This window comes from Phodopus roborovskii, unplaced genomic scaffold, assembly GCF_943737965.1.
Source record: "Phodopus roborovskii unplaced genomic scaffold, PHOROB, whole genome shotgun sequence".
In the NCBI taxonomy this organism is placed as follows: Eukaryota; Metazoa; Chordata; class Mammalia; order Rodentia; family Cricetidae; genus Phodopus; species Phodopus roborovskii.
In genome coordinates, this window is record NW_026126689.1 from 5,107,998 (window position 1) to 5,125,570 (window position 17,573).

Here is a 17,573-nt window from a genome sequence, read left to right on the forward strand (position 1 = left end):
CAGCTTGCAACAGATTAGAGGAAGATCTAATCAGGTTATTAGTTAAAAGATCATTATTAACTTTAACTTCCCACTAATTTCAAAAAAATTAAAAATATTATAATTCTTAAAATGATGTAATTACAATTCTTATGCCCATCTACTTTCTGGGCTCCTAAAAAATAAAAACGAAAAAGGGATATAACTGATACTGGATACCCTTGTCTCACTGGAAATAATATTTATATACTGGATAAATGAACTAGTTAGAAACAAGAACATTCTAATAACATAACTTTTAATTACCAAAAAATTAGTTACTGCTTCAAATAACTATTTGTATATAAAACAATAAAATTGTTAAGTGGTAACTCACTATAAAACAACTGTTTTATTAGATTTATAATTTTTCTAAGGAAAAGCAAATGATAAAAAATGCCAAGCATAAAAATAAACTATGATAAAAAATCCCTTATAGCGATATATCCAGGGGCGAAAAAGCATAATTTAAACTTTTCAAATAGTGAAGAGTTATTTCACGAGTTTATTTGTATAAATAAACGAGAGGTGCATTTAAATTACACTGGATATGTTTAAAAGAATGATGGAACACTTTATTTTTAAACAACAGTATTTACACACCAAGTGGAAAATGACAGATGTCACAACATGAATTCGTGATTTTTTAAAAACATATATATATAATACACTTGGGAAAAGCAGGTTTATGGAGTCTTTTTAAAATACGTGCTCCAGGTCTGGTTGATGCACCTGGGATCCGCCTGCCAGATTGGGTGGCCTCAGTCGCACACAGGACAAGCTAACAGTGAAAAAGCACTACTTTGTCTGAGTAGCATTTGACGTTAGCCAGGGCTGGAAAGGGAACAACCTCACATCTGCTTTCCAGACTGACACCGGCCAATGTGGGGGTGGGGGAACAGCACCCATGGCAGCCCAGAAGGCAGCGGCTTCCCTGGGATGCCCTGGGACAGTCAGAGCCTGCAACAGGAAGCAGCTGAGTCTACACAGCCCATTCTCCACTGCGGGGAGAGCTCATGGAGTGCAGGAGTGACGGCCTGAGAAACCACTATGTAGGGGGATCAACTATCACAACACAAGGAAGGCGTGGGTTAACAGGATGTTGGTCACCGGCTGGCTGGCTGGCTGCCGTGTTTGTGCTAGGAAGCACCACAGGAGGAGGGGCAGGAGTACTTGCCAAGAACATTCCCTTGGGATCCTGCGACAACACTCTGGGGACAGATGAAGCCACCGTCCGTCCCCTTGTGGTCCCACAGGTGGCTCGAAGCGCCTCGATCTGGCGGCTCACGGGGATGCCGTCTGCAGCATCTGCGCTCTCTTCCGTGGGTCACAGAAGAATTTCAGTTTCCGGGGCAGCAGCTTCACCTCCACAGGCATGGCTTCATACTCCTCGCTGTCAATGCTGAAGGAGCCCTGGGTTCCCTGGGGAGAGGAGGGTTCTGAGTGCTCCTCTGACTCACTGTGGATGAGGACCGGTCCCTGCTGAGGGATCAATCTAACACAGTCGCCCAGGGCAAGGAAAATTTTAAAGTATTTATCAAAAGGTAAGAGCCCTTCCATATTATAGATGCTTGAAATCATCAGGGAACTAACATGTAACAGAGCCAGGGAGAAACTTGGCTTAGAGCCTGGGATTGGGGCCCCCTTACCTCGGGAAGTAGCAGCGTGCAGTGGCTGGCTTGGAGACACTCCGTACCAGCTGCTCGCAGGCTAGGGTCTCTCATCTTCTTACTTCTATTAGTATAAGAAAAAGCAAAGTCAGGCTCTTTGATGGCAACTGCATCAAAGTGCAGAGAAGCCCAGGTCTCCCCTGGTGAGGGAGAGTAGGGCAGACGAAGGCGACCAGGGGTAGGGTCTGTGTGCCAGGTGAGCACACTGGCTGGCTGAAGCGACGTTCTCTCAGTTCTTTAAGTGGCTTGTTCTTCAGCTGCTAATCTCTTTACAAATGAGGATGTAAGTAAATCCTTCCAGGAAAGCATGAGACTCCTGGGTAAATAATTCTTCAATCTCTATAGACAGTGTTATACTCGCTGATAAAACTCCATATGGGACAGCCCACTTAGCACATTTACCTTTACTTACAGCCCTGGAGTAAAGCAGCCAGGCACAAACATGCCTGACCTCAAGGCATATGTACCCCATTGGGCTACTTACGGTAAATACAAAAAGAGTTAGGAGGCAGAAGCTTAGGGCCAGCCTGCGCTACCTGGGAGTCAAAGGCCGTAAGGGACCCTGTCTCAAAAAAAAAAAAAAAAAAAAAAAAAAAAAAGTCTATTATCTATCGTTATTTGGAAACAGCAATTTCTTCATGCATGGAATTATCAGTCTCAACATCAGCTTTACCATGTTCCATTAAGATATTCACATGAATTACACAATTTACTTCCCTCAAGGACGAAAAGGAAACGTGCTGATAGGGATGCCACCTCACTCCACAGATACAGTGGGGTTCTTTGTTTGGGTGTCAGTTTATAAAGGGGATTTGAATATGGCTGCTGCTACCAGTAGCCAGAATCACTTAAGATACTGTGTGATTTGTGCACACTGTAGAAAGGAAAGCCTTTTTCCTTCTTCCCTTACTATACAGCAAGAAAAAAGTCAAAGGCTCCAAGGAGCCATTCAGTATCTGAAGAATTTGTATCAAAGGCGACAACAACTCAGACTAATGAAAGACACTCTGCTGCCTCCGCCGGCATAGATAATGAATGACTCAGCATGGAGACGGCTGCGATGTCCAATCCCTAAACGGGCTCCAGGGGGAGCACCAGGACAGTGCAAGGCACTGAGCAGATGACTTGGTCGGCATGGAAACACACAGCTCCTTAGATACGGGGAAGATGTCTGGAGGGTGTACAGAACTCCCAGCCAATGAAGTTCCAGCTAAGGCAGGACCTAAGAGTCTATTGGCTTAGAGAAGGGGAAGCCTGGGCAATGTTCAGGTCCCCAGTGTCCTTTCAAGTCTGTCCTTGATGCTCTGGGAACAGGAAGAAGACAAGGTGAATGAAATGCACAGTAAAAGACAGTGGCAAGTGCTCGACGACAATGACAAAAGCCTCCTTGAGCCAGCAAGCAGACATGGTAATAATGTCCTTCCGATTCACAGATGGGAAAGGACTCCGACAAGGCCAGTGAGGAGCCAGTCACGTTCTTGGACTGAAACTAGGATCTGTGGCTAGGTCCGCACCACTGAATTCTTCCATTTCAACTGAAAGGCACACCGTAACATTCTCCTCCCAAAATGAGCAGAGGAGGCAAAAGTACACAGGCATGCCAACTCCATTACGAAAAAGAGCAGCTCGCAGTAGACAGACATGGCCCGGTCTCCATCTTAAGACAGCTCACTCTGCACAGACAGGTTATCTCACGAAGCTCTGTCCCCACAGGCAGGCAGGCACTTACCCCATGATTATGAAGTCTCCTTTGCTGACAGAATCGGGTTCAATGCAAATATTCATAAAGTCTTCTTTGCTCTAGAAAGACCAAGGATTTTGGAAATTGAGCTAATGCAGCTGGCACCCATAGGTGTCTGTGTTCTTTAAAATGCTCTAAATGCAAACATGACAGGCACCCAGAGCAGCAAACGGCACCCTATTAATTTATTCCCCTATCCATACAAAGCCCTGGGCTGTGCTGTGCTGTGGGAAGTCATCAATCCTGTCTGTGTCCCTCTGCAGTTTGCTACTAGTCATTGGCTAGCACAAGCCTAGCCTTCATGAAGCAATCCCAGATCTTCTGGAGGCTTTCTTGGAGGATTTCAAAACACACAGGGCCAGGAGAACACACACAAGCCTGAGTTTCAAAGGTGCCGTCAACTAGATTACAAACACAATGTTGTGACACGTTCACACTTCATTCAACCACCCACTGAACATTATCACAAAGGGTTGCATCCACAAAGAACCTATACTTCCCTACAGGGAGTGCAGGGAGGGACAGAACAATAAAACAGTGTATTTCTGAAAATAGTAGGAAATAGGTATGTTAGAAGCTAGCAGAGGCCTTCAGGCCAGGGCAACCCTGAAATATACAGAGAACAGCAAAGAAATCCCCATGTCTGGAGCAGAATGAGTGGCAGGGACCATCTGGTCGGGTAGGGCTCTGTAGACCACTTTAAGGAACGTGTCTCTTAGGCTGTGTGAAATGGAGAGCCGTGGAAGGTTCCAAGGAGGGTAATGTTATGGCTTTTTGTACTGGGGTCACTCTGCCCGCTGTCTAACTGCAGGGTGGGCAGTGAGCCAGTAAAGAACATTACTGAGAAGTGAGCAGTACCATCAAAGGTTCAGGGGATGCCAGGGCAGCGCTAAGGGCCAGTGATGGGTCGCGGCATTGGGAGCTGGCGGGGAGGAGGCGCACAGCCATGCTCCAGTCAGGAGACACCAACTGTCAAGGCCCAGAGAGAGTTCTCAGAAGGCTATGGTTGCCACCAGATTCTGCTGTGTGCTATGTAAAATAGACATGCAGTAATTAATGTGTTGGTGTGTTTGCATTCCACTAGAATCCACAGAAACTGAAATTCTGTGTGATTCCAACTGTTTAAACTGTGGCAGCTGGCCAGGTGGGCCTGTTGTTACCCTCTACTGACAGCTGTCTTCAGCTTTTTCAGAGGCACAGTTAGGTTGCCTAGCACTGCTCCAGATTCTGCTAGAAGAAACGCCAGCCTGGAATCAAACTGCTTTTGTCCCATTACTGAGGACATGTCTTTTTAAGAACCAACACCCCAGGTCTGACAGCAGTTTGCACCTTTACCTGGTAGGAATACTCTTGGTCCTGTAAGGTGACTAAAATTTCCTAGGACTGAGCCTGTTTCTTGTGATTTCTTTCTTCAACTCAGATACTTCTATGTATGTATCAGTGGAAATACGGATGGAGTTTACAGACATCTGTGGATCCCTGGCTCAGCCCTCAAGGCAGCCTTTGAATTCTCAAAGATGTCTTCCCGGAGGAGACCCTGAAATCCTGGTAAGCCGTGCCGGAGGCTGGGGCAGACATAGGGCACAGCTGGCCTGAGAGCCTTCGCTCTGGGACCCCTGTTGCTGCTTGTTTCCTGCCAGTGTTGTCTAACAGTTGTTTCATAGATTTTGTTCAGCGTTTAAGGGCCAAAGGTAAAGCTAATGCTTGTTCCATATCTTGGCCCATAGTTTCATATCCATTCAAAAATCAACTCATATTGGCAGCTTTAATGAGAATCTTAAATTGGATGATGAAAAGATGCTTAATAGAATTTAATGCCTAAGACATCTATCTATTTAAAGTTAATAAAACTCTTAGCAAACCTAGAGTTTTATTAGAAACTTCCTTAGCTAGTAAAAGGTAGCCAAAAAACTGTATCAAATTCAAGAACAAAGCAATGGCTCCCATAAGCATTGCGCCTGTCCAGCACCACTGAAACCCTCACAGAGAAGTAAGGGAGACAGAGAATCAAAAGTGGCAATGTCTGCTGTTGATGCTATAGGTCTGCTGCAAATCTAAAGAGGCCATAGGCAGACATGAGAATTTAATGAGGACGCTGATTCAGCATCAACACGTGCACACACACACTAATCAATTGCATGTCTTTTTCTTTAGTCAGCTAGAAAACGGAGTTTTGAGAGATAATTGGTAAGAGCACCAAAAATAAGGTACGATAGTATATACAGCAATAGGCAAATACCATAAAACTTCATTGAGAGAAACTGAAGACCTCGGTAGATGAAGAGAAACACAGCACTGATATGCCAGAAGGATTAATACTATAGAAATGCCATTTCTCCTCAAACTGATCTATATGTACAGTGCAACCTTAGAGAATCTAATAAAACATTCTAAAATATTTATAGAAATCATGGGGCTCAGGAGATGACAGTGCTTGCTGCTCTTCAGAGGAGCCGAGTTCTGTCCCCAGCACCCACATTGGGTGGCTCACAGCCACCTGTCCAGCTCCAGGGAAAGAGGTGGGCAGCATTTCAACAACTGGTACTAGAATGAATAAACAAAATTATAGCCTTACCTTCATTCACAAAGCTCAATTATAGGTAGCAGTTTTCCTTTTTTGACTAAAAATGGAACCAGTCACCTCCTAAAAATCATTTTGTTAGTTTTTCATTCAGCAATATATGGTGAGCATTTTGCCACATTAATAAATATAAAGGTTACTTTATATTTACTTTAAATATTTATTTTATAAATATATATTTAAATATAAATAAAATATATTTAAATAAAAGCACAATATTCATTTATCAGTCTGTTTAACATGTATTGCTGTTAAAGACATCACATTTCTGACTGAAGATGGGTTTTATACTATGGAAGTATCATCTAATGATTAGCTTATTGTATTTGCTTTGCAGAGTGGTGAGAAAAAGGGGAATGTGGTAAGAAGTACAGTGTCACACGCCTCCGTAATCAGCAAAGATGAAAGCCTCGGCGGCAGCAGCACAGGTAGAGCTGAAATTACATGCTCAGAGAAAAGGACACGAGCAAATGCTGGGGATACTGTTACCAAAGGAGACGTGTAACAGGAGTCTTCTTTTCAGACGTCCCTCTGAACACAGCACTTTCCAATCTCATCAACTCACTCATGGTGGTGTGTATGTGTGTGCATGGGTTCTAGACACTCAACATTATCAACTAGTATTACAGCCTATAGTTTTACAAGGGTAAGAGAGAACTCCCTTCCCATGCACAGCACCTGAGTGCTACTGTGCTGTAGCACATGGCAGTCCAAGTAACTGTTTCAGCTGGCATTTCTTGGGCATTCAACACTAGATACATACATCTGTATATGAGATATATATATATACACACACACACACACACACACACACACACACACACACGCATCTGTATATGAGAAAGTGTGTATGTGTGGGGGGGGGGTTTGGTTTGGTTTTTCGAGACAGAGTTTCTTTGTGAAATGGTCCTGGCTGTCCTGGCAGGCTGGCCTCGAACTCACAGAGAGAGAGATTCACCTGCCTCTGCCTCCTGATTGCTAGGATTAAAGGTGTGTGCCACCACCTCCCAGCTGAATACTTTTTTCTTTAACGTTAGTACAGAATGCAGTTAAGTACAGAATGCAGTTAAACATTCTCACACAGGCACATATGGTGCAATCTGAGGATAGTATGTAAGTAATTTATGTAAGATTCTTAGGACAATGACTCCCACGTAATAAATTCAGCAGCAAATGTTTCCGTTTGTGCATTTTCTATTTTCAGCCATTGGGCCATTATTTAAGAAGTGAACAGAGACAGTATTATTGATTTAAGAAGTTTGAGATAAGGAATGCTAATAAATGCTGGTCTGCCACATTCTAATATTCTCCCTAATTGCCATTCAGAAGATGAATGAATCAATATAAAATTTGACATAAGGGTCATGCTTAGAAAAAGTTTTGATTAATTCAACTGGAATTCCTTCAGATACAAATTATCTGTATAAGTAGAAAACAAAGCAGTACTCCAAACATGAATGTTGGGATTAACGTTCCCCACTACCCTACAGCTCGATTGGCCAGGACAACAGTGAACAGACTACTCTGATTTTCATAAAAGCTGAATATATTATAGTAATTAGCCAACAGCCACATTTCAGAATCCAGCACAAAGCAGTAATACCGACACAAATGTGTCCCTTGCAGTGTATCTGACAAGGTGGGGTAGTTGTGATAGACTGCAGCTCCAAAGCCATTTTTGGAAAATGGAGAATGTTGTGTTACCAACAGTGCCAGTTAAGTCCAAATTAAAATTATATCTGATAGGTGGCCTACACGTGGCACACTGACCTATAATTCCACCATTCAGGAAGCTGAAGCAGGAAGGTCACAATTTGGCTAGCCTATACTATATAGCAAGACCCTGTCTTACCAAAAACAAGCAAACCCCACATGTGTGCAGCAATAGGTCTGTGTGTTTCCCCTGGGGAATCTGAGTCTGTATACTTAATATTAATATAGTCACAGAATAATGCAAGTGAAAGTTCAGCTTTTTTCTAGCTTTTCACCTGTAAAGCTTTTGTCCTGAGTCCTCCAAAGGTCACCCAAACATGTGCACAATACTTGTTCAGAGTGTGCCCCAACACACTCAACTACCATGTCTCAAAGGCAAGCTCACATGGTACAACATAAAAATAAATACTGAATTAGTGCAAGAAAGGCACCTGTTGTTTTTCCCAGACACCAAATTCTCTTTTTTAAAACGAGGCCACTTACCATCAGGTCAAGTTGGCTGTTTCGGGTTGTGATGGACAGTTCAATGGTGGACAGTTGTACATCTTTCCAGACCTCTGGGCTCACCTCTCGGGAGAAGGCTGTGGGAGTCCATCAGACATGGGTTAGTGCTTCTATTGACATTACACACACACACACACACACACCCTTAGACTACTGAGCTGCTGACTTCCTCAGCCCTTCGTCTAACTCTGGACTTCATCTTTCCTATACAAAAGGATAAACACTGATGCCCTATGCCTAAAGCAAGCTCACAGCATAAATGTCAGTGACAGAGATTCACAAGACATTGAAGCTTGCCCAGACAACACCCCAAGTCTGAATTCAACTGGAACGGCTCATGCTGTAGTTAAGTGTCCAGAACTGATTCTGTGTGTCTGCTCCACAGCACTGTGAATCTGGGCAGAGCTTGTAACCTACAGTCACCACGCTGCTCACCATCCTGTGGCTGTGCCCAGAATGAAGCAAGCCTGCGTAATATTCTCCTGTAGAGCGAAGGTCGGGGAGGGGTCTCTTCAGGCTCACTGGGCAGTCTCTCCGTAGGTCCCGTGTAGGAGATAGAGGCCTGATGAGTCTGTGGCCACTCCTGTTGATGAAGAAGAAGAAGAAGGTGGTTTTCAGCATGTTCATAAAACTCCTAACTTGGGGCTTTGCTCTGCAAAGGTCAGAATCCTAACAAGCTAATTGTGTCTCCAATAGGCAGAGTCCTCTCTACTTTGGAATATGAAGTCTTAAAGCTTCCTTTTCCTCTTCAAACCCTGACCTTAAAACCATGAATACAGTGACCTATCGTTTCTATTACTTCCCCTAACATACAACAGAAATCAACCTTGGGTTTATCAATGGCACACAAAAACCTCCCTCAAATGCCTACTTCACTGCTGTATCATACTCCATGTGGAGGACAGGATGCTTTGGCCAAGACTCGATTCAAATGCAGCCTCATCAATGCCTCAAAGCCTATCATTCTCACACTAGATATGTTTATACGTTTTTATCTATTAGTAGTATCGGGAGGGAGGGAGAGCCTTAAATCAGGGCTTAACATTTACTTGGGTGAGGGGAAGCACCGAGGAGCCTATCTGTGACGTCACAACCCTCAGGCCCTGGGGCTCTGCGACAGTACACATGGATATTTACTCTGTGCCGCCTTTACCACCAGTCGCCTGCTTTATTTTCAGAAGACCAATTATTCCAAAGCATATCAGGCCCGTCAGGGAGAAAGTCCTGATTCCTTCGGGTGTCACTTCCATCGGGGAAAAGGGAGGCTTCCCCTGTGTAAGGGTAACCAGACCCCATCCTTCTGTGGATGGGTTTAACCAACTCAGTCGTCTCTTCCTTTCTTTCCCCTCCCCATTCTCCTCTCCTGCTTTGGGATATATAAAAGACACAATGTGTTCATGGAAAACCCAACGCTCTATTGCCCTCCTGTTTCCTGAAGAAGAAACAATCTACCCTTGCTATTACCATACATCCCCCCCTTTACTCTCTCCTGGACCTCGCTCTGTAGACAGGCTGGCCTCAAACCCACAGAGATTCACCTGCCTCTGTCCCCTGAGTGCTGCGATTAAAGGCGTGTGCCAGCTGTCTCCATTTTTCCGCTCCCATTTATTTCTTAGCTTTCTTGTTATACTCTAACCCATTACTTTGGAGTCCTGCTCTTATTTAAACCCCTGCGGTGGCTTCCTAACCCTGTACGTCTCCTCTCCTCATTATGGGCTGAGATGTGGTCTCTCTTTCGGCTTTTCTTAGTACAGTCACTTTCCACCTTAGTTTTCTAAACGTTTACAGTCCTAAGTGCTATCCCTCCCATCTGTTCCTAATGGCACCTTCCCCAAACCCACACTTTGAATGGCAGTGGAAACATTTATCTGAGTTCCTGATAGATCACAAGTGTATCTATACTCCTTTGTACCACCGATATGCTATACTAACCACATACCAAACTGAGATTGTTCTTACCCTAATGTCATCAACGATAATAATTAATAAACAAAAGACTAAGTTACACAAGTCTAGCCCCTCAGCCTAGAAACCTTACAATCTTTGACCCATCTGCCATTAGCAACCCCAGTCCACACCACAGCGGTCAGTCTTCTATCTACTGTCTTTGCCTGTAGTTACTCATGCCCACCTGCATGTTAAGGCCAATTTTTCCACAGTGCAGATCTGTGTACGGTACCTGCCCAGGTCAACCCTACCCTTGCAGTTCCATTGCAGAAACTCTACTGCACTAACAGTGACTTCACACAGCTCGCCTCTCCATCCCCAAAGCCTGCATCCAGTTCTGTAGAGTCCCAAATTCAGCATAAATGCCAGCTCCCCAGAAGGCTTTGTGGTCCTCAGTCAAGTTTAGGAGGCCCTCCTCTGTCTCCTCGCCCATCTGTCCCTCCCTCCTGCCGTCTGTCCGGCCGCCATGCTGCTGCACTTCTGGGGAGCTCTGCACTGTGTGCTCTGTGCGCCAATCACAGCAATAAGGACACTGAGTGGAGGGCGACTGTAGGACCCAGAGTGCCATCATTTAAACATACGGCTCCTATTTCTGCCTAGGTGTTACTACTTCACCAGGCAAATTATTCTCCTTAACAACAACACTTTTTACTAATCAGTGTGCCTTTTCTATTTGATTTTTTAAAAGTATTGTGTGTTTATTCCAAGAATTTTACTGACTTTAGTTTTTTACATTTAATTTTTTTTTTTTTTTGTAAAGTGCACACACCCCATCCATCACCACCACCACCAGATGACTCTAAATATTAACATTGGAGCCTAGTTTCTCACACCGATTTTGAGATTAGCCAACTAGACTATAGTCTGCATGAAAGATGAACACAGTGTAGTTGTCTACTGAGGGGCTTTCCTATTTGCTTTTCCATCAATATGAAACTGTTGAGCCTCTTTTCCGTACCTGGGGCTTTGTACATGCTAGGCAAATGCCCTGCCATGCTGCCCTGCTACAACCTCAGACCTTACTACTGTTCAATGTGTTTTATGTATGGCACTACCCGGTAGGACTCTGTGATGAGGGAAGTGTTCTTTATCAGCACTACCCAATACAGTAAGCACCACACTTACTTAACCAACACAGTTTAAACCCTACTCATAATATGCATACTCCCATGTAATTTAGAATCATTACAACCTTTCAGCTCATTACCAGATACTAATATAGACACACATATTAACGATCTGGACATTTTACTCATTCTGTTCAAGGTTTGTCTGGCAAGACTGGTTGAGTGAGTAGCAAAGGCAAGTATCTAAGACAGACATGAGAGAGTGAGGACAGATAGGTGGTTAGATAGACACCAGGGGGCGCTTGTATATCAAAACAGGAATGTTTTCTGAAATTATATAAATCACGTGACTCCATTTTGGTGTTGAACATATGATATGGTTCTGTGAGGAGGAATAAATGTCTCAAATATGTGCATCACAGAGAAACATAAAATTAACATCCTTCAAACTCTACATTGTAAATTGCATTTACCTGAAGAGTGCTGAAAAAGTGGGCTGCTTTGATTTTTAGTGGACCAAGATACCAGTACCTAAGAAAAACCAAGACAAAAAGATGAAAAGAGCTACCAATGTGCTAGGTGTCAATCATCTAAGACAATTCATCAGGACTGTACCTCTGTGACAATATGCAATTAGGTGGTAGAATTGTACCATCTAATGGTAGTTAATAAGTGATGTATCTAGCCTAAGTCTCTGACCCCTAAATTTATAAGTCATTATAATACAGACTTTCACCCATAAAATAAGTTGAGCATATGGTCAAAAGGGCTACACGGAGAGAGCAATAAGGCCACATAGAGAGAGTATTATAGATGCTGTGTTAGAAGATTCAGGACTGGATCCTGTATCCCAGGGCCCTTCTCAGACAAAGTGCACACATTCATATAAACCAGTATAATTCACATTACTCATGTTAGATAGCTTTAATATGCCAAATGTTAAGTCTCGGAGTAAAAATACATTGCATATTGCTAAGCACATAAAAGCTCTAGGGAGGAAGGTGCCATTCTTTAGATTAGCTCTAATACCAACATGCTACTTGATTTACGTCATAAGGCCTTTGTTTAGCTCCTATTACATAGAGAACCACATATAGAGTATAGACATAGAGGAGAACAGTGTAGAACCTCTATCTTTGGGCCCTTACATAATAGTAAATAATAAGTGACTACATATGTCCTGGTATAAACTGATCACTAGTTATTGGTAAGAAAAGTCAAGACAAAAGAGTAGCCACGCTGTGCAACAGAACCCACAACAGTAAAGTACAGGCACGGAGCGGAGAGCGGCTGGGAGTGAACTGAACCTGGACAGATGAGAGGAGGAAAGGACAAGGCTTAAAACCCCACACAGCACTGGCCATTAGGGACGCTGGCACAGCCAAAGGGCAGCCCTTCTCAGTTACCGTCCAGGTCAGTATTGTGATGGCAGTAATGAGGGCCTTCTTCTGAAGCTCTTTATACTTTATTCCTTCTCCCAGTTTGCCAACTAGAAAAGCACCCTGATTCTGGCGACTTCTAAAGAATCAGCACATTGCAGTAGTAAATTTGAACACTATGCTTTTAGTCTTCCTATGGCCAACAAGGGGATGTTTCTCATTTCACACCAGAAGTGACTCAGCACTCAGGCCTAGCCAAGGTATCACGTGACCACTGCAGACTCTGAAACATCGTTCAGAAAAGCCAGCCAAAATACGGAGCAGGTAGATGCGCTCTCCTGAGACAGCCTCTGTGCTAGTGCGGAACTGGCGATCACTTTGGAAAGCAATCTGCTCTGAGCAGACTTCCTCAAAGAAAGCTAGCTAAGCATGCTGCTGTATGATAAGCAATGCCAGTTCCTCCTGTGTGGAAACAGGCAGGCACTTCTCTGTCTGGAACCTTCCTGTCCTTTCGGCCCATAGACGCCATACTCTTACCTGGGTGCTCCTATTTCATTATCAACACCTAATACGGCTTCCTGGCCCAAAGGACTTACTACTCGATGGAATAAAACTTTTAAAGAATGAATCGTCACATATCACAACAGTAATCCTTTACTTGCTAACGTTGACGCCAGCATCCCTGAAGGATCCCCATCGGAGGCCAGTCATTGCAAATACAGGTAGATCCTTTTCGCCCTGCAAGTTAAATACAATCGATTTAGCTTTGTAAATATAGTAAATTCATAAGTATCTAGAAAATGTTCTTGGCCTATTTCTCACCAGCCCAAACATTTTATATGTAAGTTCAAATATTAAAGCAGTTTACCCTATGAACACATGGTAAGAGAGCTTGACTGATACACACTTGTATTAGTTCTCATGAATCTGCTGGCAAGGGAACATATTCGCTGTAATTCTGAGTAGCCAAATTCCAGTAGCTGAAAACTGATAGATAGAAGGTCCCACATTCTAGGAGGAGGTACAGTACTGTACACAACTCCACAGAGTTTGCTGAAAGACAGAGGGACCAACTTGGATTCTCCCATACCACCAATCCTCTGCCCTATGCAATAATAAGCTCAAATTAAGGATCTTTGGCACTGAAGTTGCTGGCCCTAAGAAAGCTCCTTGCACCTTGTTCTCATGGGATCAAGGGCTCCTTCACTCCCAGCCTCAGCATCATTCCACTGTGTGAAAGCCAAGCACGGGGAACCACACCAGGAGCGCTGTGTCACCCCTTTGGTGGGTCTGCTCACACAGGAGACTGGCTTTCCTACTGTGTAGTCAAACAAGCGAAGAGGAGAATGGACTAGAGAGAGAGCAGAGCCAACAGAGAGGAGCGGATGGAGCCCATGAGACAACCGGCTGACTGGCGTGGCAAGGACATGTTTGTCTCTAGGTGCCGAGCCGAGAGTACTTCATCTGAGAGTTGCGGGCCAGGGACCAAGGCACTCAAGTATGAAGAGGCTGTGGAGAGTACTTAGCCTGAGAACTAGAGGACGAGTTCAAAGAAATGGAGCCAAAACAGATTTCCAACCTCAAAATGCAATGTCATGGGGAGGTATACAAAAAGAAATTCAGGTATGAGCCCATCAGGGACCTAGCAGCAAGTCATCAGCAACCAACAGGGGGCTTTAACACTGCCAGTTAAGCAAGAGGAGTTTCTGCTAACCCTCCTCACAGGCTCCAACAGGAGACAGTATGAGAGCACAGTGGAGCCAAAGTAAGTATTTCAAAGACACTGCTAAGAGGACCAATGACTAGTTGATCTAGGAGATGAGAGAAGACGTTGGTAAGTGTCATGTGAACAGAGACTGAAATCAGTGTAGTCCAGATGAAAGGCTTCTGAATGGCCTATGCGTTTACTGAGGGAACACACACTGCACTACCTAGGGCTCTGAGCAGAGAAGTGATATGCCCTAACGTGTGACCACACATTGGTTGCTGAAAACAGCCCATGGGGAGGCAAGGTCCTAGCCAGAGAGCTCTGTGGTAAGATTAAAGTCACCAGGGTGGCCACGAGAGACTGAAGGAGAGACACTGGCCTCTCGATCGGTTTTGGAGATGGAGCCAACATGGCTTCCTGCCTCCCTCCCTCCCTCCCTCCCTCCCTCCCTCTCTCCCTCCCTCCCTCCCTCCTGTGGTCCTTTCTAATACATCACAGGAAGAAACACACCTTGACTGCCTCACCAGATTAAACACTCAGCGACATGTGAGCACACAAGGAACAAGCTAAATATGACACTATTATATTCATGGTTTCTTGTACTTCCGGAGAATCTTCAGTTCATGTTAGCAGGTTGTGCTTGTGGGAGGGTGGGAGGGAGGGAGGGAGGGAGGGAGGGGGGGGGAAGGCTGGCATCAAACATTACCTATAAAGTTTATGGCATCACACTTTGTCTACAGAAATTTTTCTTCACATTCTGAAAGCAATTTTTCAGAAATAAGAAAAGGAAGAAAAAAAATCAATTAAACTAAAGTGGTTCCTCAGAAACTAGGGTAGAAGCTATTGCTCCACACTTTCTAGAATTGATTAAAATTTTTCTGCTCCCTGGGCTGTGTCATTAATATACAGAGATTGTAAAAAAACATCTGACATCAATTTACAAAATGAGCATGAGGGAAGGGGGTTGAGGCAAGAGAGACTTAAGGACGAGCACAGCAAGAGTTTCCAGTTAAGTTTGATTTACTTTGCAATGTATCAAATACATAGATAACAAATACTAAATCACCGAGTTATTTAAAAGATCTCCTGACTCGCCTCCTTTGGTAAGAATCATATTTTACAACAAAGTCTTTATAGATACTAATCTCTACTAGCTATCCTTTAATCATAGTCCTTCTGTTTTGTGGAAACAACTTAGCTGTATTACATGCTGAAGAGCAATTGCAATTTAGATTATGATTAATGAGGTCATGATGGAAAGTCTAGACACTGCTGCATGAAGAAAAATTAAAGGAGACCTGGCTGTAAACTTTAAAGTTACTGTTGCTGATTTTTTTTTAAATCCACCCCCAGCCCCCATGAATGCCTGGCTTTGCTTGACTCTTTTCTAGCCAGCTCTTCCTGCTTCTCTGTAACTGTGCTTTGCTCCTGAGTTTTCTACCTTTCTTTAGTCTGTGTTTCTTCCTTCCTATTCCATGGCTGGCTGGGTGTCAGGGGGTCTGGCCGCTGGCATCCTCCTCGCCTCTTTTTCTTGCTTCCCTCCCTCTTCTCTCTAGCCTAGATTTCTCCTCCTATTTACTCTGTCAGGCAGCCCCGCCTGCCCCTCTCCTGCCTGGCTATTGGCCGTTCAGCTCTTTATTAGACCATCAGCTGTTTTAGCAGGCAAAGTAACACAGCTTTACAGAGTTAAACAAATGCAACATGAAAGAATGCAACACCCCTTTCATCATTACACAGATTTCCACAGCATGAACCAATGTAACGCATCTTAAACTAATACTCCACAACAGTTCACCAGTTATAAATATGTACTAGTAAACTACATATGGGTTAGGTGTCCCTTGCCTGAGAGGTTATAAGGCCACAAATGCTCCCTGTTTTGGAGTTTCTCAGATTTTAGATATTTTCAAAAACTATTGGTTTAAAATTCTTAATGCCAAATCAAAAATGTGCTTTCCAAATTTTGGAGCCTGTAGCATTTTGATCTTCAGATCAGGGATGCTCAACCAGTGTAACATCAAATTCCAGGGTTAAAGTTGGGGTCGTGGCACAGTGTATAGATCCTTAAACGTCTTACAAAACCATAGAGTGAGTGAGTGCTAAACGCTCATCCACAGTGGAACTGGCACATGTTAAGGCTGGATGTAAGCAAACACACACAGGGTTCACTACGGCAAGATGATTTTAACTCCACAGCTCTGCCTTCTGGGCCATTTGCTTTTTTCAGTTTTGTTTTCTAAGTGAGATGAAGAAAGAATACTTGCTTAACTCTTGACTAAATATTTCTATCTTGATAATGTTCTAGGCTTCTAAAAGGATACTGACCAAATATTAGAAACTGCTAATGAACCATTTCTTATAATATATGCATGCATGCATGCATACATGCACATATATATAGGCAAAACTGTAAATAGTACAATGAACACTATTTATACCTCTCATCTAAAGTCAGCATTGATAAAGTGTTCTCTTTATATCTATCTGTTTTTATTTTGTTTAATTTATGTGTATATTCACAAGCTTGTCTATGCACCACATACATGCAGTGCCCACAATGGCCAGAAGAGGGCATCAGATTCCCTAGAGCTGTATTTCCAGCAGGTTCTGAGCTGTCCCTCTAATGCTTTCCCCAGGCCCTGTGTATGTTCTGTGGTGTTAGGTTTGCAGTTATAGACACCACCCCAGAATATGTCAGCAGTGACCTCCTGAGAGCAAAGACTTACATGGGAGGAAATGCAACACTCTTGGAGAATCTAATGCTGAGATGCAGTCTCTAAAATACAGTACATGTATAATTGGTTTTCAATCTTGAAATCCAGGATTCTTTACCAGATTTGGGATTTTTTGTTTGTTTGTTTGTTTTCTGTTTTATATTGTTTTTCATCTTGAACAGACCACTTACTTTCTTTGGATTTTCTAACTGATATTTTTGAGACAGGCAGTATAAATGTTTAGAATGACCCAGAGTTTGGATTTTTCTGATTACCTCTCGATTAGATTCAGATTATCTGACATTTGGGGCAGGAAACTACATGGACATGGCATCATTCTCAGAAGGCAGATACGGCCAGTTTTCTACATATGCTAGATTTCTCTGCTTCGAATATAGGTTTGCCCCTTTTAATGACTAAGTAAATAATTTTAGGAATGCTTGTAGATTTGCTTCCCAATGGATTTCTATCCATTGCGTTCAGTTTCTGCTGATGATCTTGACATAAAATCAAATATCAAAATGATTAAAA

At 43.4% G+C, this 17,573-nt stretch overlaps 1 protein-coding gene across 1 annotated transcript in view; it reads right to left on the minus strand.

The window, feature by feature from the left end:
• Positions 1-561: 561 nt before the first annotated feature.
• The window catches only part of Agk (acylglycerol kinase), a 61,671-nt gene continuing 44,659 nt past the window's right edge, over positions 562-17,573 (minus strand). The window contains exons 9-15 of the mRNA XM_051174625.1: positions 13,279-13,358; positions 11,715-11,772; positions 8,663-8,810; positions 8,207-8,304; positions 3,418-3,488; positions 1,668-1,752; positions 562-1,440 (exon numbers count right to left, since the gene is read on the minus strand). Of these exons, the coding sequence (XP_051030582.1) occupies positions 1,303-1,440; positions 1,668-1,752; positions 3,418-3,488; positions 8,207-8,304; positions 8,663-8,810; positions 11,715-11,772; positions 13,279-13,358 (678 nt within the window). The 3' untranslated portion in view covers positions 562-1,302. The remainder of the gene's footprint in view (positions 1,441-1,667; positions 1,753-3,417; positions 3,489-8,206; positions 8,305-8,662; positions 8,811-11,714; positions 11,773-13,278; positions 13,359-17,573) is intronic.